Source organism: Mauremys reevesii, linkage group 18, assembly GCF_016161935.1.
Source record: "Mauremys reevesii isolate NIE-2019 linkage group 18, ASM1616193v1, whole genome shotgun sequence".
In the NCBI taxonomy this organism is placed as follows: domain Eukaryota; kingdom Metazoa; phylum Chordata; order Testudines; family Geoemydidae; genus Mauremys; species Mauremys reevesii.
In genome coordinates, this window is record NC_052640.1 from 30,328,902 (window position 1) to 30,352,504 (window position 23,603).

Consider the following 23,603-nt stretch of genomic DNA (forward strand, 5'->3'; position numbering starts at 1 on the left):
GAGAAACCAGAGGGTCCTGCACCCCTACTTCGCAGTCAGATGTGACTCTCAGCCAGCCAGTAAAGCAGAGGTTTATTAGATGACAGGAACACAGTCCAAAACAGAGCTTGTAGGTACAGAATCCCTCAGCTGGGTCCCTTCTGGTACCCAGTGAGCCAAATAACCCTATCTGCCCTCACTTCTTGTCCCCAGCCAGTTCCAAACTGAAACCCCCTCCAGCTCCTCCTTTCTGGACTTTGTCTCTTTCCTGGCCCAGGAGGTCACCTGATCTCTTTGTTCACCTTTAGCTAGTCCCTTGCAAGGGGGAAAGGGCCCTGGCCATTTGTTGCTAGGGGACAGATTGTCAGCCATTTATACACACTGGATACTTTTAATGCATTGGGGAAACTGAGGCACCCACACAGTATTCAGAGGAAACATTAAGAACATTCCCACTATTGTCACACCATCATATTAATAGAATCTCAGGGTTGGAAGGGACCTCAGGAGGTATCTAGTCCAACCCCCTGCTCAAAGCAGGACCAATCCCTAACCTACCTAAATGGTCCCTTCAAGGATTGAACTTATAACCCTGGGTTTAGCAGGCCAACGTGCAAACCACTAAGCTATCTCCCCCACAGTTCAGTGTTTACAGTTTGGTTCATTGGCTCTCAGCCCTCCCACTATAAAAATTATTCCAGCACCCATGCCAGAGACCTCTCCACAGAGCGGGGCCAGGAGCAGAGCCCCAGGGCCAGGGTTGGCAGGCAGGACCCCAGGCACAGGGCCAGGAGTGGAGTCCCACGTAAAACCTGGGGGTGCTGCAGCACCCCTGCAAACCTCATAGTTCATGCACCTTTGCTACTCAGCACCCTCCATCCCAGCCCCTCACTGCCCACAGCCCCTCCCCAGAGATCCACTCACCAGACCGCTGCTGGCAGGAGCACTCCAGCAGGGTTGCCTGATGCTGTTTCCCCATCAGCCAGCCCCACCTCCTGCCAAACCCAAAATTTTGATTTTTTTTCTTAGCACACAGCTGGGCTGCTGCCGTGTGCTAATTGGGCCACATGTGGCCATGGGTTGAGAACCAGACCACAATACAATAACTGCTTCCTCCTCCCCGGCAGGCAGAGAGAGCCCCTATGCTCCTGCCCCTGTTGTTCCCAGCACCATGGGAACCTGCTTACAAGAACGGCGAATGAGAAGCTGGAGGTGAGTCAGCAGTGTGCTCTTGTTGCCAAGATGGCCAACGGCGTATTAGGCTGCATTAATAGGAGCACTGGCAGCAGATCGAGGGAAGTGATCATTCCCCTCTATTCAGTACTGGTGAGGCCACATCTGGAGTATTGTGCCCTCCACTACAGAAGGAATGTGGACAAATTGGAGAGAGTCCAGCTGAGGGCAATGAAAAGGATTAGGGATCTGGGGCATATGATTTATGAGGAGAGGCTGAGGGAATTGGGCTTATTTAGTCTACAGAAGAGAAGAGTGAGGGGGGATTTGATAGCATTCAACTACCTGAAGGGGGGGTTCCAAAGAGGATGGAGCTAGGCTGTTCTCAGTGGTGGCAGATGACAGAACAAGGGTCTCAAGTTTCAGTAAACACTGAACTGTGGGGGAGGTCTAGCTTGAATATTAGGAACCACTATTTCACTAGGAGGGTGGTGAAGCACTGGAATGGGTTACCTAGGGAGGTGGTGGAATCTCCATCCTTAGAGGTTTTTAAGGTCAGGCTTGACAAAGCCCTGGCTGGGATGATTTAGTTGGGGACTGGTCCTGCTTTGAGCAGGTGGTTGGACTAGATACCTCCTGAGGTCTCTTCCAACCCTCATTTCTATGATTCTTCTCTGATCCCCAGGGCAGTTCTAACACAGCTCACTCTCACAGCATAGACAGGACCACACTGGTTTCTAACCTCGGTTCCATTGCCACAGCTAAAGCATGCTGCTGTCTTGGCTTCTCTACAACACTAATCATGGCATGGGGCTACTGGCTTGTAAATAGGTTTTGACAAGACAAATGGGGCCTTAGGTTGGTTAGGGAGAGGAAAGCTCACCAGGGCAGGAGGCCGGTGACCTGGCTAAAGCATAGGGCAGGGAAGCACAGGATCTGGCTTCTATTCTTGACTCTGCTGCTGACACACTGCACAACATTTCCCCTCTCTGTGCCTTGGTTTCTCTCTCAGTAAAATGGGGCTAATGCCTCCTACCGCTGCAAGGCTTCATTCATCAAATCAGTAAGACTCTTTGAGAGCCTTGGATGGAAGAGGAGAGTTGCACAAGGAACATGAAGAAGCACATACTGGATATGCAGATGGTCACCCTACACATTGGCATTGATATGACATCCCATATACCTGTCACACTCCTGCACATTTAGCTCTGTCTTTGAACCTCAGTGGATTTCTCTACAGCCTCACACAAAGGGGCTGATTGAGAGTTATGTTCTCATAAGGTGAGAGTCAAAGCAGAGCCGTGCTGAGATCCTTTCTCTACATAGGGCCAACCTCTGCTCAGCACCCAAAGGTCGTCGAAGCAGCACTAGCCATCTTATTAGGACAGGGGTACTTGGTGCCTTTTCCATCTTCTCTTGTCTCCTGTAACCTCACCACAGATGGTACAAAACCCCTTCATAGCCTCTGCCATCTAAAAAGTCTCTCTCTGTCATTCTGCCTTCTCATGTCTACTGATCTTCTCTTCCTTGTGCCTCTCACTCCTTTGTTTAAATGACCTTATGCCTGAAAGCTATAGAGTATCCATACAATGACTATACAACAGTGCACCAGGTACTCATCACTATCTTCCACGGTTCTGAGCATGCTTTGGGATAGTTTGTACCTTGAACAAGCCAGCGGGTGTTCATTCTGCTGAGAAAAAATAAAGTGGTTTCTGTTGACTCTCCAAGGCAGGTGGCTCATTGCCCTGCTTGGACACGAGAGAGGTGGGAGTGGCTCTCTTGAGGACAAAGGACCTAGGGTGTGGGCTGGGCAGTCCTGAGAGAAGAACCCTAGGAACAGACAAGCCTAGGAAGAAAATCGGAGCAGATATTATGGCTTTACTAACAAAAATCAGCAACCGCCCAGGAGGGGGCAAGTTTGGACTTTACAGCCTGCTTTACGTCCTATGTCTGTGGAGCAAGTTGGAAGAGACGCCTGCTCAGGATCTCATCCCACATCAGGTTGCGTTGTACCCCACACAACGAGAGACACCAAGGCTAGCATATGAAATATTTAGTTACATTTGCAATCAGACACACATAAGCTCCCGCAAAGAAAATGCTTCACACACAAAACAGATCTTTTTTGTTTTTTGCCATTAGTCATAATTAAGATAAATAATGCACAAGAGGAATTGACCTCTGTCAGAAAGGCCTGTGTAGATTCATGACCACCTCTCCTCTCTCTCCCCTCCATGCTGGGGATAGGTACAAACACCCCTGTGACTGAGGGCTGCACTCTAAACCCTCTGGGCCCAATCCTCCAATCAGATCCACTGAAGTCAAGGGCATTCTGCATTGGTGCATGGATTGGATTGCAAGATTGGGCCTTAAGGTGTAAGAAAAGTGATTAAAATTGGCTCCTCACTTCATGTATCTGCTCCTTGGGGCTGTGCACGTGCTGGGACAAATGGACCCTCTATTCACACCCACTGCAGCCCAGCAAAAGCTGCAGCATGGAAAGAGCTCATGGCTCTTAGTCTCGGATCTGAACAGCACTAGACCCCGGGGCAGCAGAAGTCCTGGCTACACGGCTACGGCTACTGCTGCTGCATGTACTATTTTTGCCAAAGCAGACAAGATGCAGATCTGTTGACACAGCCCAGCTTGTACTTTTCATGCCAGCTGAGCCAACGCAGCTCTGGAAGGTGGATTCTAGTGTTAGCTAAACTCTAATTATTCACAGGGATAATGGAAGGGGGAGAAGGACTCCGCTTCATTTGCAGCTTCTGAACCAAGGGGTCAATCCTGCCTGCTGTTGTATGCCCTCCGCTCCCACCAAAGCCACCAGGATACACCACCCTGTATATCGGACCTTCCCAGCACCCAATGCCATGGTGTCAGGTCAGGAGTGGGCAGATAAAAGCCTTTGGACTTGTAAGGTCAGTTAACTGGATCTGGGAGCCATTATGTGAAAGGACATGCTGGGCTCCACATCCACTTTCTAGCATACACCTCCCTACAAAGGGAGTCTGGTGGGGTGGTACAGTCTGGTTCCATCAGCAGGCAGGAGGACTTCCTGTTCCCAAGGATACAGGTAGCGCCAAGGTTCACCGGAACAGGACGCCATAGCCAGGAACTGGAATTCCAACCCGGGCGAGGAAGGTGGAGTTCTCCCCTACACCAGGCTAGCCATGTGCTAACATTCATGGTAACAGACACAACCAGGCATGATGAAGGGTCCCTCCCAGTGGCATGCTGGAAAGGAGACCAGCAGCAGTCCCTCCTCAGTGCTGGGAGGAACGGCTTGCAGGGGAGTGGGGCTTAAAACTTCAGATGCCTGAACGTTGTCTCGGCACCCAGAGAGCAGCGAGCACTGGGCTAGCTAGTTCGGTGTCTGTACTATGCTCACCACAGGGGCATGGCTCAGCTATGCTGCGCTCTATGGTCATGGCTCTCAGTCCCCAGCAGCCTCCCCAGAACAGCGTTAGGGCAAAGGGGAGTTCAGTCTCCATGGCCCATTCATACAGAGCTGGGGACCCAGAGATAGGAAACCATGTGCAGCCTTGTGCTGGTTCAGCCTACTTCATCCGTCTCCCACCGGTGCTCCCGACAGAGCCGAGCAGCCTGGGAATAGGGAAGCACCTGGGCTAAGAGCATGGCCTCGAAGTGAGAGAGTGAGAGAGACAGAAAAGGGGACAGACTCCTGCAGGGGAAATGCAGAGACACCTCAGTGAGTCTCACTCCTGTCTGATCGCCGACTCCTGCGCTGGAGGGGTCTCACTGGAGGGGGGAGATCTTCAGGGGGATCATGATCCGAGACTCCATGTTCCGAACCAGGGGGACTGCAAAGCAAAAGGAACAAACATCACTGTGCATGGGAGCCCTGGGCAGAGGGAGCTGTAAACTCTGCCCCAGCTTTGGCTCCCGAGGAGCTCACAGCCACTCCACTCTACCAGCAGGAGGCACTGCAGCGCACTGATTATAGGAGAGTTCTCATTTACACGGATTCCAGCCCCTCCCAGGAGGCACACTGAAAAGGAGTAACAGTGGAGTGCTGGCTATAGAGGGGATAGGGCACGATAGGGCACGACAGAACGCACCTAGGCCAGCTGCTCCAGTATCCTCTTTCTGGCTGGGAGCAGCCAATACTACTTCATAGGGAAGCATATAATCCCTCACTGGGCAACACTATATCATCGGGGGCTTTTCTTCCTGACCACAGTTCACAACTGGCTTGGGCCCTGGAACATGAGGATTAGAGCTCACAGCAGCAGCCACTCCAGAGAAGCACTCACCTGTATAGTACACATTCTCATCCCAGCCTCGCTTCCTCCAGGCAGCGTTCCTTGTCTCCTCTCGGGACTGTAGGTCCTTGTAGGCTGAAAGAAGAAAATGACAGGTGTGGAGGTGGGGGTATCCCCCCATTTGCTGGTGTCTAGTGTTTGCTGCCAGCAGCAGCTTAGCAAGAAATCCAGGCAAAAGGGAGCAGCCCAGTCTGTCTTGGTGTGTCTCCATGGTGTGCTTTAATGCTGGGGGTGGGAGGCTGGGAGGAGGGGCTCTGATAGGAGGGTTGCGTACACGAAAGCAGTGGAAGGTTCACTCTCCAGGACCAATTCAATCCTACCAAGGGTGCCAATGGGTGCCAGTGTTAATGGTGGGTTTTGTGATGAGGATAACTGTCCACTTTGAATTGGGCTGAGACCCACCAAACTCATTGCACATGGGTGCTCTTGCACTGGAGAAGGGATGCAGCAGTGGCAGGCTGGCCACAGACACTTTGCAGGCTGCTCAGAAGTGGTTCGTGGCCATCTCAGCTGATTGCTTTTTTGCAGGAGCTAGGGGTTCTCCCCAGTGTCTTTCCATCAGATTTCCGTGCGAGTAACAGCACTCTCTTCCCTACCCTCTCAACTGGATACAGAGTTATTTTCACTCCTTGTCCAAAAGTGTTGTGTATGCTGCCAAGCATCATTAAACCAAGCTACCATGTTCCACCCCAGAGTTGGCTGCATTTTGTTGGTCCTCCCTTTGGAAGCAGTTTGCAAAACACACAGGGATCCTTCCTGATGACAGGCACAAAGGAAACGTACAATGTTCCTATTTTAAAAATCACATGCGTCTGCCCTAGTCAATTGGGCTGTGGTTGCCAAGCAGCAGCGGTAACTAGACCTAGTAGGAAAATTTTGGATGAAACATTTTTTCCTTAGAATTTGAACATGTTTTGCGGGACTGTGTTGATTTTGGTGGAATTCCACCAGAAACCAGAATGAACCTGATGGAACCCTGCCTGCCATTGCAAACCTGTCTGCTTTCCTGCCAGCCTGGAGGACTGAGAGAAAGCCCAGAGCCTGGGGGTAGGTAGGTCTACACTGCAGTTAATCACCTCCGGGTGGCCTGTGTCAGCTGACTCAGGCTACGGGGCTGTAAAATTGTGGTGTAGACGTTCAGGCTCGAGAAGGAGCCCGGGACGAGGATCTCAGAGCCTGGGCTCCAGTCCAAGCCCGAATGTTACACTGCAGTTTTTGCAGCCCTGCAAGTCAGCTGACACAAGCCAGCCCGGGGTGGGGGTGGGGGGGTTAATTGCAATGTAGACGTACCCAGAGAGTTCAGATTCCCAGTTCCTCAGGAGCCTGGGTTGGCAGGGCTGTCAGGTCCCTGGCTCCCCATCAGCCCACCAGGTGGACTGCCCCGGAGCTGGGGCTCCCAGCAGAGCTGGGTGGAGAATTTGTCTTTTTGTTCTGCATTTGTACCATGCCTAGCACAACGGGTTCCTGCTCCTATGTGCTCCAGTAATTCAATATCAGAACTGAGACATACTGCGGGGTGTTCGGAACAGGAATAAAACCGCAAACCCCGCCCTGAAATGGAATCGCTGCTCTCCGCCCAGCTCTCAGTGCTAGGTACAATTCAGGAGATACAAAATGTAACTGATGGGGCAGGAGCGGCTTTAAAGGCACTTGGTGATGATAAACCATCTTACAATGCTTTCAGCACTGCAGTAAGGACCAGCCTCTGAAAGCAGGCGTGAGGGTGAAAACAGGTGTTGGTGATGGCGTGTATGTATTAGGAGGGTGTCGGGGGAGGGGATAAGGGAACAAATTTAGGGCCCAGCAATCAAACTAAATCTCCCTTTTGGAACGGCCAGGGTCTGAAGTTGATTAAGTGGCAAGAGAGGGCACATGGGCGTTTCATGCTCTAGGATGCATCCTTGCAAAAGCGGGACCCTTGTGCTGCAGTGCTGGCAGAGCAAAGTTACTCACCAGCTGAAGCTCAGGCCGGACAATGGCTAATAAATACTCAAGGAAAAAGAAAGCCACCTACCCCAGAGGTGATGAACGACATAGAGCTCTCCAATCTGGGAGAAGAACCCACCCACAGCTTCCTGGTTTTTCTGACGGTATTTAATGGCTCGAGCCCTAGCAAAGACATAGGAGGAGAGACGCAATCAGGTGGCATTGCTCTGGGATGCAACCAGCATTGCCAGAGGCATTTTAAAGTTTCCACAGAATCCTAATTATCCAACCTCCTGCTATGCAAGTCTCCTCTAATGATCCCAGGCTACTGGCTAGCCAAACATACCCAACATCACCCATGTGCAATAAGAAGTGGTCATATGGATATTGCCATGGTCAGCAGCAGGGCTTGAACTAGGAGACGTCAGCACAAGACACACAGGCCTCAACCCTTAGAGCTACAGGAGAAACAACATCCCCAGGGAAGAAGTAGAGGCTGTTCTTGTCGCCGTAGCTGGGCACTAATGGGCACCATTCTCACATACGTAGTGTGTTATACATGCAGTCCGAACAGGCCAGGCTTTACCTGGTTCCTCCAGCTAAGAGGAAGAAATTAACAGCAAGAGAGTGAGAAAACAGAGCAAAGAAAGCAGTGAAAGTTCAACTGAGATTCAATAGTGAGCCCCTTAGAGGCGGAAGGATGGCCTAACGGACAGAGGACTTGCCTACACTAAGTCTCAGCAGACCTGAGTTCAATACCTGGCTCCATCACAGACTTTGGGCAAGTCACAGCTTCTAGCCTGCACCTAGATCCTGTATGATGGGGCTAATACCCCCCGACCTGGGGGTGGGGATAAAATCCATTAATGAGTGGGTGGTGCTCAGATACAACTTAGATAATTTTTCTTCAAGGTTCCCAAGACACAGACCAGGTTTTCATCTCAAGGCCAAAAGACCAATAATATCAAGACACTTGATCACGGCCTTGGATAGGCCAAGAGACTACTCACCCCATCTGAGCTCAAAGAGCTGAGAAGGGGTGACAAGAACAATATAAGCACCTAGCCAGAGCCTTACACATGCCATAACTTTGATACAATAGCAGCCCCCACCTTGGTATTAGAGATGCTTGTATGTTATTTTGGATACATGTAACTAAGACATGGCCAATGCTGGCATGAAAAGACCAGACTGCTTTTGCCCAATGCAGACCCCCTTTATACACTACTACAGTCCATTTCCACATTGCAACAATAGTTCAGACCGTACAATGCAGCTACTCACCTCCCACTACAGGCCCAATCCTGCAGCCTTCCCTTGTGTCAGCTACCCACAACGGGACCATCACCATAGGGGCAGGGGGCCTTGTAAGTTCTTTGTATCTATATTACAGTGGCTGCTAGAATCTCCAGCTCAGATCCAGGCCTCCATTGGGCTAGGTGCTGTATGAACACACAGTAAGAAATACTCCCTGCCCCAGAAAGGGTCTTTTCCTAATACCCAGCCGAGGTAGGGAGGAAGCATTGTCTCCACATTACAGATGGGGAAACTGAGGCCCACAGATGTTAAGTGTGGGCCCAAGGTCATGCAGAGAGTCTGTGACAAAGGCAGGAAATGGACCCAGCTCTCCTGAGTCCCAGTGCTTTAACCACTAGGCAATCCTGAAGTCAGCGGGGTTACTCAGGTGTTTAGCAGGACTGGCCTTGCAATTACACTGATCTTCAGTACTGTTTGGGTCCAAATATACAGTGGTCTGTGTTCTCTGCCACAGAACAGTGAGCGGATGTTACCCATGGAAGGCCACTGCCTCAGCTGGAGCAGCCTCCAGCATTGAGCAAAGAGATGAAAAGAAAGCTTGGTGCAGGGGAAAGGAAAGAATTGAGGGAAAATGACCTCAGAGCACATATACGAAGCTGGTACAGCTCCCTGCTGGGGAAACTGAAGCATGGAGAGATGAAGTGACTTGTCCAAGGTCACTCAGCAGCTTATCAGGTGACCTTGAGTGAGTCACTACTGCTCCTGTGGCTTTGATCACATGCCTGACTGTGACTTCTTGGGGCAGGGATGTTTTAGTACAGTGGGGTCCTGCTCCCTGTTTGGAGCTGCCTTTGGGTTCTACCACATCACAAATAACAATGTACAGCATCATCAGGACTAGAACTTGGGTCTTCTGACTCTGAGCCTAGTGCTCCAACTCCCAGCACCCCGCTGCTCACATTCCCAACACGAGCGCTTAACGTGGTCTCCTTCAGCCTATGGTGATGCAAGGTGCTGGCTGCTCTGCTTTGGGCCTCGCTTATGGGGCTCATGGCATTCAAGGGGCAGTTCCAGGGAGGTGAGATTTCAGTTAAAGCTGGATGGACTGGCACTACATAGGAACGGCCGTACTGGGTCAGACCAAAGGTTCATCTAGCCCAGTATCCTGTCCGATGACAGTGGCCAATGCCAGGTGCCCCAGGGGGAATGAACGGAACAGGTAATTGTCAAATGATCCATTCCCTGTCACTCATTCCAAGTTTCTGACAAACAGAGGCTAGAGCCACCATCCCCGCCCAGCCTGGACCTATCCTCCATTAATTTATCTAGTTCTTTTTTGAACCCTGTTAGAGTCTTGGCTTTTACAACACCCTCTGGCAAAGAGTTCCACAGATTGACTGTGTGTTGTGTGAAAAAATACCTCCTTTTGTTTGTTTCAAACCTGCTGCCTATTAATTTCATTTGGTGACTCCTAGTTCTTGTGTTGTAAGAAGTAAATAACACGTCCTTATTTACCTTCTCCACACCAGCCATGATTTTATAGATCTCTACCATATCTCCCCTTACTTGTCTTTTCTAGGCTGAAAAGTCCCAGTCTTATTAATCTCTCCTCATACAGCTGTTCCATACCCCTAATCACTTGTGTTGCCCTTTTCTGAACCTTTTCCAATTCCAATATATTTTTTTAGATGGGGTGACCAGATCTGCATGCAGTATTCAAGATGTGGATGTACCATGGGTTTATATACAGGCAATCTGATATTTCTGTCTTATTATCTATCCCTTTCTTAATGATGCCCAACATTCTGTTGGCTTGCCTGCCGCTGCACATTGAGTGGATGTTTTCAGGGAACTATCCACAATGACTCCAAGGTCTCTTTCTTGAGTGGTAACAGCTAATTCATACTCCATCATTTTATATGTATAGTTGGGGTTATGTTTTCCACTGTGCATTACTTTGCATTTGTCAACACTGAATTTCATCTGCCATTTTGTTGCCTAGTCACCCAGTTTTGAGAGATCCTTTTGTAGCTCTTCGCAATCTGCCTGGGACTTAACTATCTTAAGTAGTTTTGTATCATCTGCCACCTCACTGTTCACCTTTTTCCAGATAATTGATGGGTCCCTGTCCAGCCAGAGACCCCTGCAGGGCTGGCCTTTGTTCCCACTCTGCACAGCACTGGGATTGCTAGTCAGGAATACAAAGAGGCTTGAAGGTTCAGTGCTTACCAGTTATTCCCCCACTCGATCATGGTCCCTGGCTGGAAAGAAAGAGAAGGAATTAAAACCATGTTACGACTGCATTTATCCTCTGTAAGCTGGGGATCAAGGTCATTCTCAGGCTCTGCTTGCCCACCTGGGCCAGCCAGGAATCCCACACCCTCACCCACCCTGTACGGTAGGGCAGAGCTGACTAGCTATATTAACTGAGGTGCTCACTCCCCCAAAACATCAGGCATAGGCCACTGCCAGACCAGGGTAGCAGATCAAATGGTCTGAGCCAGGTGGGCACACTTAGCTCCTCACCCTGTGCTCTAGACCAGTGGTTCTTAACCTGGGGTGCACACACCCCCTGGGGGTGCGAGATGCCCTTTCGGCGGGTGCAGTAGGTAGAAGAGAAAGAAATCAGAAGAATTCTTGTTCTGTGAACCACTGCAACTAACTACAAAAGGAAGCGATGGGGTCAATCTCATCAGCCCTCTTTTTGAAGCACAAGATAACGCTTGACATGTGTGGATCAATTTGCACCAATGGTGCCCCTGCCATGCTATGAAAAAATTCAGGGATTTGTTGCCTATGTAAAGAAAGAAGTACCTCATATCAGATATCACGATCACACATTGTATGTTGCACTGTCATGTACTTGCCGCGAAGACTTTGCCTACAAGATTGAAGGATACTTTGTCTACTGCGGTGAGCACAGGAAACTTCATCCAGGACGTGCTCTAAATCATCGCCTTGTCCGTGCGAAGAAATTGGTGCCGAGCACACTGTCCTTCTTTTCCATACAGAAGTGAGGTGGCTTTCCCGTGGCCGAACGCTTACTCGTAGTTTTGAAATGCGCGAAGAAATAAGTCAGTTTCTTTGTAACCAAAGCAGTAATTTAGTTGATGACTTCGAGAGTTTATCCTTTGCCTAGCGTACCTGGCAGATGTATTCACACACCTAAATGAACTCAACACATCTGGTGTGCTCAACTAGCACTGTTTCCACAACTGGCGAAGACAGAGCTGGAGATCCTTGTGCCATTTGCGACTACACACTTGTGTGGGATAGGATTTTCATCACTCTTACACATCAAAACAAAGGCTAGAAACCACCTAAATGCGAGTGATAACATGCGTGTGGCTATTTCAAAAAAAGTTCCTCGTTTCTCGAACATCACTGAACAAAAGCAACAGCAGAAGAGTCACTGAGCCGGTAAACTTTAAAAAAGTGGGTAATTTTTCATGTATTCTTAATTTTACTAGGAAATTAAAATATAGAATTCGATCTCTTTAAATCTAGGGATATCATAATTATAGAATGAAAGAACGATTTTTGCTAGGGGTGCGAGAACATATTCTGAGAACCGAGGGGTGCAGGCTGCAGTACAGGTTAAGAACCACTGCTCTAGACTATTGCTGTTGCATATGTGGGGGTGCTTGAAGGCGCTTTGAGGGAAAACATTCTTGTTTGTACCAGTCATTTATCAGATGGAGGAGCAGTGTCCTCCATTGATTTAGTTCCTGAAACTGTCTGGAAGATACGGATTAGTTCCCAGGGTGTGGGGCTCACAGAACCCTGCTCTGAGCAAGGTACCTGCCTGCGTACAGGTCTAAAGGCTGTGCTGCTTCATTGCTCTACAGTCCTTAGCCCCGCAAGCAGCCCGGGTCACTGCTCCCCTGCGCGGCTCAGGAAGGAGCGATTCACCTTTAGCTTGTACGTTCTCAGCTCATAGATGTTGGGCCCGACCCGGGGCAAAGGCTCATTCCAGAAACTGAATTCCAGGAGCAACTGGTTCCTGCGGGACAGCAGCATCGTACTCCTCTCCTTGCGGAACTCCAGGTACTCCTGCAAAGAACAGCAGCTGAGGGAAGCCGCTGCCCCCAGGGGCTGGGAGCACGAATCCCAGCGATGGCGCACCAGGGTTCCACTGTGCCCAGGGGCTCGGGGGGCAAATCCCGGCCTTAGTGCATTGCCTGGAGCACCTGCATGGGGAAGAAGGGGAGGCAGGGGGCTGCCAGCTGGGGGAGGGGCACGGTGCACATGGCAGGGAGACGGCAATCACCTGACATGGGGTCAGTGCATATGCAGCGCCATGGGGGGGCGTACGGCAGAGCTGAGGTGGAGTTATGGTTAGGAGGAGTTGCGGTGAAGTGTGCGATACCTTGTTCTGTTTCAGTTTGTTCATACAGTCCATGAGGGCCGGGTACCCGCCGGAGAAACGCCACAGGTGCACTGCAACGAGAGAGTCAGGCTTGGCTGGGAGTCCTTGTGAGGCGAACACGAGTGGTCAGCGACTGTCCAGGGACTCAGGCACTCCACCCAAGCTGCCCCAAGCTCCAGGGCTAATCCCACCTGTCTTGCAAACTCCACCCTCTCTCAGCCAAGGGCAGAGCTGCCAGGCGACCTGCCCAGCAGGATCGGCGGAAGTCAGTACGTACACACCACAACCCATGGCTCTCTCTCCACAGCTAGGCCTCCTTTCTGGGCTAGTGTGGAGTAGTGCTGCAGCCCTGACCTTCGCTGCCAATTTCACCCTCCTTGGCCCATCACTGATTCGCTACCCCACGCTGGGCGAGGAGGATTTTCTGCATGACTTTGCTTTGTTGCTTCTGATTTCATCTGTGCTATCGACCCTAGGCACAAGAGGGGCTGATGGGAGCTGTGGAGAGGGGGTGCTGGGTTAGCTTCTCCTCCTTTACAGCCAGAGACCTAGGTTCAAGTCCCGAGTGACAATGAGTGAGCTGGACCAAAATCCGAGCTTGCCCACATCAGAAAACCACCCACATGATTTGACATGACTGACAGCGTCTGCTCAAGATAGAGCCTGGCAGTACAAGAGCACTAATGACATACATATGTAGATAGAACAGTGACGTTCAGCAGATCCTGATACCTCACATGACCTGCTTTACCTGCAATACCACAATCTATATACATAAGGAATAGGGGGGTTACAGGGCAAGGTGCTCCCCAAGGTACAGCATGTCCCACTGACCACGTGGATCTGGGCAGGACTGGGGCCTAGGGTATGTTTGACCATCTTCAAGTGTGGCTTTACTCTCACTAGGTAAGTATATGGGGGTGAGGGGGGTACAGGCTCTGGGAGGGGGTCGAGCGCTTATCTGGGGCTCCAAGGCGGGGCGGGCCTCCGCGCACTGCTGCCCCCAGGCACCGTCCCTGTGGCGTCCCATTGGCTGCAGGGGCGCTCGGGGTGGGGGCAGCGTGTGGAGGCACAGCCCCACCCCTGGGCCGCAGGGAGGGGCCGGCAGCCACTGGAGCGAGCAAGCAGAAGCCTTTTAGCTCCGCTGCGCTGCTGGTGGTGGGCAGGGCTCCGGGCCATTGTAAACCCCCCCGGGGGACGGGGGCGGGGGGGAGTGCCCAGGGGCGGCAGGCGGGGCCAAGGGAGAGACCCCGCCCCCAAACTGCTGGAGCCCCACAGGCCACATTGGGGAGGTTCTCGGGCTGCAGTGGCCCGCAGGCCGGGAGTTTGAGACCCCTGGTTTAATTTGAACCCCCCTCTCACTTGCATTTCAGTCTGTTTCCACCAGAGGGCAGGAGAGCCGCAGAGAGAAGTACAGGCTGTGCATCTGAGGCCAGCTCTGGGCAATGAATAGTTCAGGTCTCCAGACTCCATCCCACACCCCAAGTCACTCTGCCCAGCCCTTGGTAGGGCAGGGAACACGTCTCCTGAGCTGCCTGCTTCCCGCAACCTTTCAGGCTGCACCTTGGGCCACCCAAGGCTGCGCAATGCCCACCCCGTGAGCCCACGAGTCCTGCCCAGCGGCCACCTGCTCACCTGCCTGGTCCTGCTCTCCGTACCACGTGTTCCAGTTCCCAACCAGGTCGCAAGGGTAATCGGTGTCTGAGTGCAGCTTGGGCAGCACCTCCTCCCTGCAGAGGATGCAGAAAGGTCACAGGGGAAATGCCTATGGGTGGCTCGGACTGCCCTGCAGAAGAGCTGCATTTAAGGTCCTTCCTCCCGCTGCCCAGGCTATGAGGGACCAGGCAGATGGGGAAGCAAGAGGCAGAGACCTGAAGCTGGCAGAGGGAAGGGTTGGTATCTCTCCTCACCCCTCCAGCTAATGGGGGGCTGCACCAGCTGCCACTCCAAGGCAGAGATATCAGTGCAGGCTGGGGCCTGGGGTCAGTGTGAGAGAACATAGGGCTCTGGCAGTGACCAAACACTCCCCCACCCCCTTACAGGGGGTAACGGGCTGGTCCTGGCCAAGACTCCACCCATGCCCCCCCAACTCGCCCTTCCAACCCAGCAGGGAATGTCTTGGGCATGAACTGAAGCAAAGTGCTGGTTGCGAGGGATGAGCTGCACCATGTGCAACACAGTGAGTCAACTCAAGCTGACACACTCATGCTTCCTTGAGCAATACTGAAAGCCAAGGCCCTGGAGACAGCAAGAGGGATGCACTGGCCTCACAGGACATAAGAACGGCCAGACTGGGTCAGATCGAAAGGTCTTTCTAGCCCAGGTCCCTGTCTTCCGACAGTGGCCAATGCCAGGTGCCCCAGAGGGAATGAACGGAACCGGTAATCATCCAGTGATCCATCCCAAACAGAGGCTAGGGACAATTCAGAGTCTGTGAACCTGGGTTTCATGTGACAGGGAAGGAAGATGGGATAGAAGGGGGAGCAGGAGCAGTGGCTGGGGAATGAACATGGAGCTGCAGAAGGAGGCTTAGAGGGAGAGCTGGGGCTCTCACATCAGCCTGCTGAGGGTCTCAAAGCACTTTGGAAACACACAGGAATGAGACCCCACAGCCCAGCGAGGGGTGAGTCAGAATCCCCTCCCCTATTTTACAGACAGGGAAATTGAGGCACAGAAAGGGGAAGTGATTTGCCTAAGGTCCCACAGAACCCAGGAGTCCTGACTCCCAGTCCTGTGCCTTACCCACAAGGCCCTGCTCCTCCCTACACAGGGGCCCGTACAAGGAACAGCTCCAACAGTCAACCCCGCTAGAACCTATTGCCCCACAGGCTCCTGCCACTGCAGAGGTGGGGGCAGGGGCGACACTCACGTCAGGCTGTTGTAAGCGTCCAGGCATTCGGGCTTCACGTTGTGAACTGCAGCAAGGAAACAGACCGAAAAAGTCACGTCAGCAGGGCAGAAATTCAGCCCCAAGCCCCAGGGAACACAAGGGCAGGGCTAAGAGCAGCCAGCCAGCTTCCTGGCCTGTGCAAAGTGACATGCGGGCGTCCGGCCTCCGTGCAGCTCTCACTCTCCGAGCAGTAACACTGCTCTCACCTCCCCCCGCCCCACACCAGGATTCTCTGCACAACCCTGGTTCTAACGCACAGCGGGGTCAGGCACTGGAGACCAGGGACCAGCCTCTGACGCGGCACGACTGCCAGTCTCAGCGTCAAGAACACCAGGCAGGGGGCGCTGCCGGGCACATCGGGGAGACGGGCAGGACTGGACAGCTGGGGCATGCAGGGCAGTGAGGTGCGCGAGCAGAGCCCTGTCTGCGCGCACACCCGGGTGCCGTATCCCCGCAGGCCCGTCCCCGGCCAGCTGGGTGATTTGCCAGTCAGATTCCCCTCCCCCACTGCCCCCAGCTCAGAGGGCAGACGAGCCCCCCACACCCACGCAGGGCCAGCTTTAAGCACACAGAAGGTAACCATCTGCTTGGGGCCCTGCAGCTCACTGCCTGGCCCGGGGAGGGGCGGGGGCAGGAGTGGAGGTGGAGGCACTCCCCCAGCAGGATTGGCATGGGGGGGCCCCTCCAGATCCACCGCCAGCAGGTGGGAGCCCCACAAACGACAAGGCTCCCCCTGAACACTGGCCGCCTCCCTGCTGCTGGCGTGTGGACTGCAGTGGCCTGGAGCCAAGGGAAGGGCAAGGAGGGGGGCAGCTCACACTGGATCTTGTACAGGTTGCTGGTTTCTTTCTTCGACAAGAGCGTGGAATGAGCGTCCGTTCGGGGATCCACTTTGTGGACAAAGAGCGAGCGGAACCAGCTGCCCTGGCTGTCCCTGGAGTATCCCCTGGAAGAAGGCGCAGAGGTCAGCAAAGGCAGAGGAGGGAGTGAATACAGGGCTGCAGTCAGGCCCCCTCTCTCGGCACCCACAGCCACAGGAGGCATCTGCCAGGCACTGCTGGGTTCCCTGGCGGTCTGAAGCCCCTGCCCAGAAAGAGGCCCTGGAGGACGGACCTACCCCCTGCCAGGAGCAGGTAACTGAACAGGGCCAGAGGAGGAAGAATCTCCGTAACACAGCCGCCTAACTGACCTAGTCTGGTTACCTGGGTAAGGAACCGGCCCTCTGAGAACACCTAAACCCCCCGGGGATCCTAGCACAGGGCACTGGCAGCAAGCAACACGGGCCCCTCCGCCAAACTGCTCTCCCCCAGGCGTCCAGGGATTCGAATCCCCCACCCGCACTGGATCAGGCTGGCTCGGGCAGCACCTTCAGGGCACGCTGGCCTATTTGTGGACACAGGGTTTTGCCAGAGGGGGTAGGGTTCAGGGCTCTGTTCGAGGGGAGATGTGCCGCTGAGGCAGCTTGCTGCATTAGTCCGGGGGGGTTAATTGGGTCCACTTGCTTAGAGAGGAGGACAAGCGCATTTTATCAACCAAAAATAGACAGACATTGACTGCCACAGGCTTAAAAATACTTGCATGTAAAACACAGGAAGCAACATTTCTTCAAGGAACCCTTGGTAATTAACAACTGAGGTCCTAATACCAAAGAACTGGGATTAAAAAACAGCCCGGGGTTTCCGAACTCCACTCCCCAGAGCCGACAGGAAGGGCGGCATCCCAGCCGAGGGGAATGCAAAGCACTACAGTGCATGGGCTTGGCTGCACAGCTCCTTTTCAGAGTCTGGCAGCAGAGGCCCTGCAGACACGGTTTGCACATTGGGTGCCTGTCCAATCTGTGGCTCTTCAGGAAAAGGAGCAGTGCTTAAATGTGGTACAGCGTAGAGAAGCCTGTGCCAGGGACCCTTGTCAGGCTGCCTCCTGTTCAAGCCCCACTAACGCAGGATGCGCCACCTTCAGTCCAAGACCTTCTGGAGATGGCCTCTCCAAACTCTTCACCTGCACGTGCAAAGTAAGAGGCTGTGTCCAGGGCTGAAATCACAAGGGGGTGAAAGGTGCACCCAGGTGGGATATCGACACTCCTCTCAAAGTCTGCCCCTAATACCAGCAATTCATCGTTGGTAAAACAAATCAACAGTGCGGTAGTGACAGCGACATTTATAGTGCTGTTGGGCTTCAGTGCTAATGACCAAGGAAGCACCTTTCTCTCAGAGCTATTGTTGCAGGCTGGCTGCAGACTCAGGAAGACAGTGCTGCATCAGGACATCTTTGGAAAGTCATCGTTACCAGGGCCGCCCAGAGAATTCAGGGGGCCTGGGGTCTTCAGTGGTGGGGGGCCCCCCGCCGCTGAATTGCCACCAAAGACCCGGCAGCGGGTCCCAGAGCAGAAGGACCTCCCGCCGCCGAAGACCCGGAGTGGAAGAAGCTCCGGGGGCCTGGGCCCCGCAAGAGTTTTCCAGGGCCTCCAGAGTGAGTGAGGGACCCCACTCCAGGGGCTCCGAAAAACTCTTGTGGGGGCCCCTGCAGAGCCTGGGGCAAATTGCCCCACTTGCCCCCCTCTCTGGGTGGCCCTGATCTTTACAACCATAAGGGCTGGAAACATCCTGGGGGTGCCAAGTAGTGTTGCCATGGTGTACTGATGCAGATACAGATCCTTCTCCCCATCTCTGTCCCTCTCCTGAAAATCAGCAGAGATACAACAGCCGCAATTTGTGCCTGGCAAGACCTTTGCCCCAATGCTACAATCGCTAGTAACGCATTAACAACAGAGAGAAAGATAAACAACCCTTCTCCTGGCTTCAAACAAGCCTGCCAGATGCTTCCTGAACATTTCAAACCTCCACTGGGCCCCCTGCATCCTTCCATCCTCCAAATCCTAATAATCCAGAGCAGCCGGGAGTGACCCCCTGGGGGCCTGAGCTGCCCATCAGTCCCTTCGCACATCATTGTTACAAAGAGCTTTGAAATCGAGCTGGATGGGCAGGATTGTTTGCCATCAACCTGAGGGCTCTATTCTGCTGCAGATCTGTTATGCCCAGGTTAGGCTCTTGGGGCTTCAGGCCTCTCTCCTCTTACTCCTTTGACTTCAGTGCAATTACTCCAGACTTGGAGGGCAGAATCAGGCCCCTTGGTTTAAGTGTAAATGACCCGCCGTGATTGCAAGTCAGCCCCTAGGGGTGCCCCCATCTCTCCCGCTCCCCTCATGGATTCATTCTCTCTCCTAACACTACAGTACCCTGGGACAAGAGCACATGGCGTGGCGTGGCATGGCATGCCCTCTGGGCCCAACCGTGGCTGCCTGGGCATTGGAGAAGGGGCCACTTGCAGCTAATTGTTGGCCTTTCAAGCATGCAGAGCTTGGGGCTGCCCTTCCCCAGCCTTCAAACAGCTGCCCCCAACCCCCCAATTCCCTTGCCAAACTTAGGGTGGGGATTTTGCAAACTCAGATACTAAAGTGCCTACGGTAACCAGAGGATAAGGCTTCCAAGCCAAGAGCAAAAGTGACAGTGATGGAGGGGAGAGACAATGGGGGTGCAAAGGTCCAGGCAAGGAGGGGGGAATGGGGAGGGAGATGATGACACAGGGGGAGAGGTGACAAAGGGCCCACAGTGGCCCTAATGAAGGGAGGGGTGCGGGGATGATGGGGAGCACATGGTGTCCCAGATGTGCAGAGGCCCTTGGCAGAGATGATGGATGGAAAGGGACACAGATGGGGGGCACTGGAAGGGGTCGCACAGGGGCCAGAAGCAATGGGGGTATGAGGGGCAGGGCTGGAGAGGATGGACACTTTGGGGGGCAGGGGCCAAACATAATGGGGTATGCGGGAACAGGGGATGGATGCTTTGGGGGCAAGGGCCTGGGGTAATGGGGGTATGAGGGTGCATGGGATGGACACTTTGGGGCACAGGGGCCTGAGATAACAGGGATACAGGGCCCTGGGAATGGTTGGGGCACAGGAACCGGAGGTGATGGGGGCAGGGGATGGACACGGTGGAGGACGGTCCTGGGGTAATGGAAGTGATGGGGGCGCAGGGGATGGACACGTTGGGGGACAGGGGCCTGGGGTAATGGGTGTACGGGGAAGAGGGGATGGGCACATTAGGGCGGAGGTGATTGTGGTACAGGGGCACCGGGGATGGACGCGTCGGGGCCCGGGGGCCCGGGGGAGGGACGCGTCAGGGCCAAGGGGACGGACACTCAGGGCGCAGGGGTGATGGGGGTACGGGACTCCGCGGACAGACACGTCGGGGCGCAGGGACCGGAGGGGCCGGGGGCCCAGGGGATGGACGCGTCGGAGCGCAGGGGGCCGGGGGCCCAGGGGATGGACGCGTCGGAGCGCAGGGGGCCGGGGGCCCAGGGGATGGACGCGTCGGGGTGCAGGGGCTGGAAGGGACGGGGACCCGGGGGCTGGACACGTCGGGGCGGAGGGGACCGGGCCCAGGGGACGGACACTCGGGGCGGAGGGGACGGGGGTACGGGACTCTGCGGACGGACACGCCGGGCGCAGGGACCAGAGGCGCAGGGGCCGGGGCCCAGGGATGGGCGGGGGGGGGGCAGGGGTGCGAAGGACAGGGGACCGGGGTTGGACACGGCGGGGGGGGACCCCAGGGGGATCCATCGGGGTGCAGGAGCCGGAGGTGACGGGGGCCCAGGGACGGACAGCGCAGGGGTGATGGACGGATCCATCGGGGTGCAGGAGCCGGAGGTGACGGGGGCCCAGGGGACGGACACTCGGGGCGCAGGGGTGATGGGGGTACGGGACTCCGCGGACGGACACGTCGGGGCGCAGGGACCAGAGGGGCCGGGGGCCCAGGGGATGGACACGTCGGGTCGCAGGGGCTGGACACATCAGGGCGGAAGGGACGGGGACCTAGGGGCTGGACACGTTGGGGCGGAGGGGACCGGGCCCAGGGGATGGACACTCGGGACGGAAGGGACGGGACTCCGTGGACAGACGTGTCGGGGTGCAGGGGCCGGAGGTGATGGGGGCCCAGGGGACAGACACTCGGAGCACAGGGTTGATGGGGGTACAGGACTCCACGGACGGACACATCGGGGCGCAGGGGCCGGAGGGGCCGGGAGGGCAGGGGATGGACACATCGGGGCAGCGGGGACCGGGCCCAGGGGACAGACACTCGGGGCAGAGGGGTGATGGGGGTACGGGACTCCGCGGACGGACAGTCGGGGCGCAGGGGCCGGAGGGGCCGGGAGGGCAGGGGATGGACACTCGGGGCAGAGGGGTGATGGGGGTACGGGACTCCGCGGACGGACGCGTCGGGGCAGAGGGGTGATGGGGGTACGGGACTCCGCGGACGGACGCGTCGGGGCGCAGGGGCCGGAGGGGCCGGGAGGGCAGGGGATGGACACTCGGGGCAGAGGGGTGATGGGGGTACGGGACTCCGCGGGCGGACGCGTCGGGGCGCCGGGGACCGGGTTCAGAGGGCGCGGCCGGCGGGGAGCCGGGGCTCACCGGGCTCCGCTCAGGGCCAGGCAGGGTCCCCGCAGCAGCCGCCGCAGCGCCGGGCTCTCGCACACCCGCGTCGCCATCTTCGCGCTGCGGAGGCTCCGCCGCAGCCCGGCGGTGCGCGGGGGCGGGCCGGGAGGCGGGGCCCGGCCGGCAGGGGCAGGCTCAGCCCGCGGCGTCCAGCGCTGCCGGGGCCGCCTCCCTCGCGCCCCAAACACCCCCGAACCTTCCCCGCCCCCAACATCCTAGCCCCACCCCTTCCCTAGGCCACGCCCTTTCCCCGCCCCTTCTCCAGGCCCCGCCCCCGCTCACTGCTTTCCCTCTCCCTGGGGGGTTCACTCATTTTCACTGGGTTGGGGCGCAGGCTTGCCTGGCGAGGCGTATGGCCAGGCGCCCTGCCTGTCCTGGCACCATGCGGCGCCCTGGAAGTGGCCAGCAGGTCTGGCTCCTATGCAGAGGTGCGGCAGGCGGCTCTGCACGCTGCTCTCGCCCCCAGGCACCGCCCCTGCAGCTCCCATTGGCCAATGGGAGTGGGGAGCCAGTGCTCAGGGCTGGGGCAGTCCCCCTGCCTAGGAGCCGGATCTGGTGGCCATTTCTGGGGCACAGTGCGGTTGCAGGACAGGTAGGGACTAGCCTGACTTCGCTCCACAGCGCTGCCGACTGGACTTTTAATGGCCCGGTTGGTGGTGCTGACTGGAGCCTCCGGGCGCCAACTCTGTGGGTGCTCTGGGGCTGGAGCACCCACGGAAAAAAATTGGTAGAAACTCAGCACCCACCGGCAACTCCCCATGGCCCCATCCCACCCCCCTGCTCCAGCTCACCGCTGCCCCCGCGTCCACCTCCTCCGCGAGCGCGCTGCCGTGTCCTGCTTCTCCCCCCTTCCTCCCAGTGCTTGCACCGTGAAACAGCTGATTCGTGGGGCAGGGATGCGGGGGGGGAGGAGGGGGAACATGGCTGCGCTGGGGGAAGAGGTGGGCCGGGGTGGGGATTTGGGGAAGGGATCCAATAGGAGCAGGGAGGGGGTGGAGTTAGGGCGGGGACTTTGAGGATGGGGTTGGAATGGGGGCAGGGCCAGGGGCAGGGATGGGGTGGAGTTGGGGAGGGGCCAGGGACAGGGAAAGGGGTGGGGGGCGCGGGCACCCATCGGTGCCAGAGAAAGTTGGCGCCTATGCGCCAGGGTCTCTTTTCGACCAGGCGTTCCAGTCGAAAACTGGACACCTGGCAACCCTACCCCCCACGACCCAATTCCCCTCCCAGACACTCCCTGTCCCTAGCAGCCTTCTGCCCCCACCTCTCCCCTCCCTGCCCGGAAGGGGGGAGAACCCGCGGCTCACCAGGGCTTTCTCATCCTGCCCCTTGTCCCTCTCCCCCCACTCCTGGACCATCCTAGCTGCTTACCAGCACCCCTGGCTCAGCACTCCACTCTCATCCCAGGCAAAGGCAGCTCCTCCTGATCCCAGCCGCTCCATTCATGCCTATTGGCTACCCTGAACTCACACAGTGTGGGCCAAATTTGAGAGAGTGGTGTTGCAACCTAGTGCATGGAACTGCAGCGCCACTCAGGTGTGGCCCAGCCCCCTCCTCTGTCATGATGGAGGGGCGGGCAGGCCAAACCTCAGTGGTGCTGTGACCCCTGCATGCTCAGTCGCAATGTCACTCAAATTTGGCCTGGCCGCCCAACCGTCTGATGGAAGTGAGGGGGCCCCATTTGAGTGAGTGGCATTGCAACCCTGTGCACCAGGTAAAGTGCTGGAGTGACACTCCGTCTGATGGGCCCCCATAACCTCATGGGCCCTGGTGCATCTGCACCACTTGAACCATTGCAGCTATGCCATTGGCTGTTTCCCATCAGAGTGGTGAGTGAAGCCATCCTGGATTTAAAGTGCATCATGTGCTGGGAGATCTTCATTTGACAGGTTCTTTATTAATATCAGCTATTGGTAGAAGTAGTAAAGACCTCTATACCTTTCTTCACCATATACATTTTGACAAGTTTCCAGGCCCCCATTTTGGTTTATTCCGCCCTCCGGTCTCAATTTTGGACATGTACACTTTGGGTGCAGCAGCCTATTTGAAATTTTTCATTTTTTTTATGGGGAACATTAGGAGTGCTTGTGTGGGGGTTTTCTCACATTTAGAGACATTTTAAAGGTTAGAAGAAAAGAGAATTTTTTTCAGAAGAAACCAGGCCTTTTACACATTTGAAATAAAGTTTTTTAAACAGAGGAATAATGTGATAAGACAGAAATGTTAAGA

At 55.3% G+C, this 23,603-nt stretch overlaps 1 protein-coding gene across 1 annotated transcript; it reads right to left on the bottom strand.

Moving 5' to 3' along the window:
* Positions 1-3,015: 3,015 nt before the first annotated feature.
* Positions 3,016-21,498, bottom strand: NIPSNAP1 (nipsnap homolog 1). Its single transcript, XM_039505718.1, has 10 exons — positions 21,354-21,498; positions 16,702-16,829; positions 15,863-15,908; positions 14,629-14,723; positions 12,994-13,064; positions 12,537-12,677; positions 10,854-10,885; positions 7,456-7,550; positions 5,433-5,516; positions 3,016-4,979 (listed from the first exon to the last, which is right to left on the bottom strand). Exons 1-10 carry the CDS (start codon positions 21,428-21,430, stop codon positions 4,915-4,917), a joined length of 834 nt encoding a protein of 277 aa, XP_039361652.1. The 5' UTR covers positions 21,431-21,498; the 3' UTR covers positions 3,016-4,914.
* Between the last annotated feature and the right edge of the window lie 2,105 nt (positions 21,499-23,603).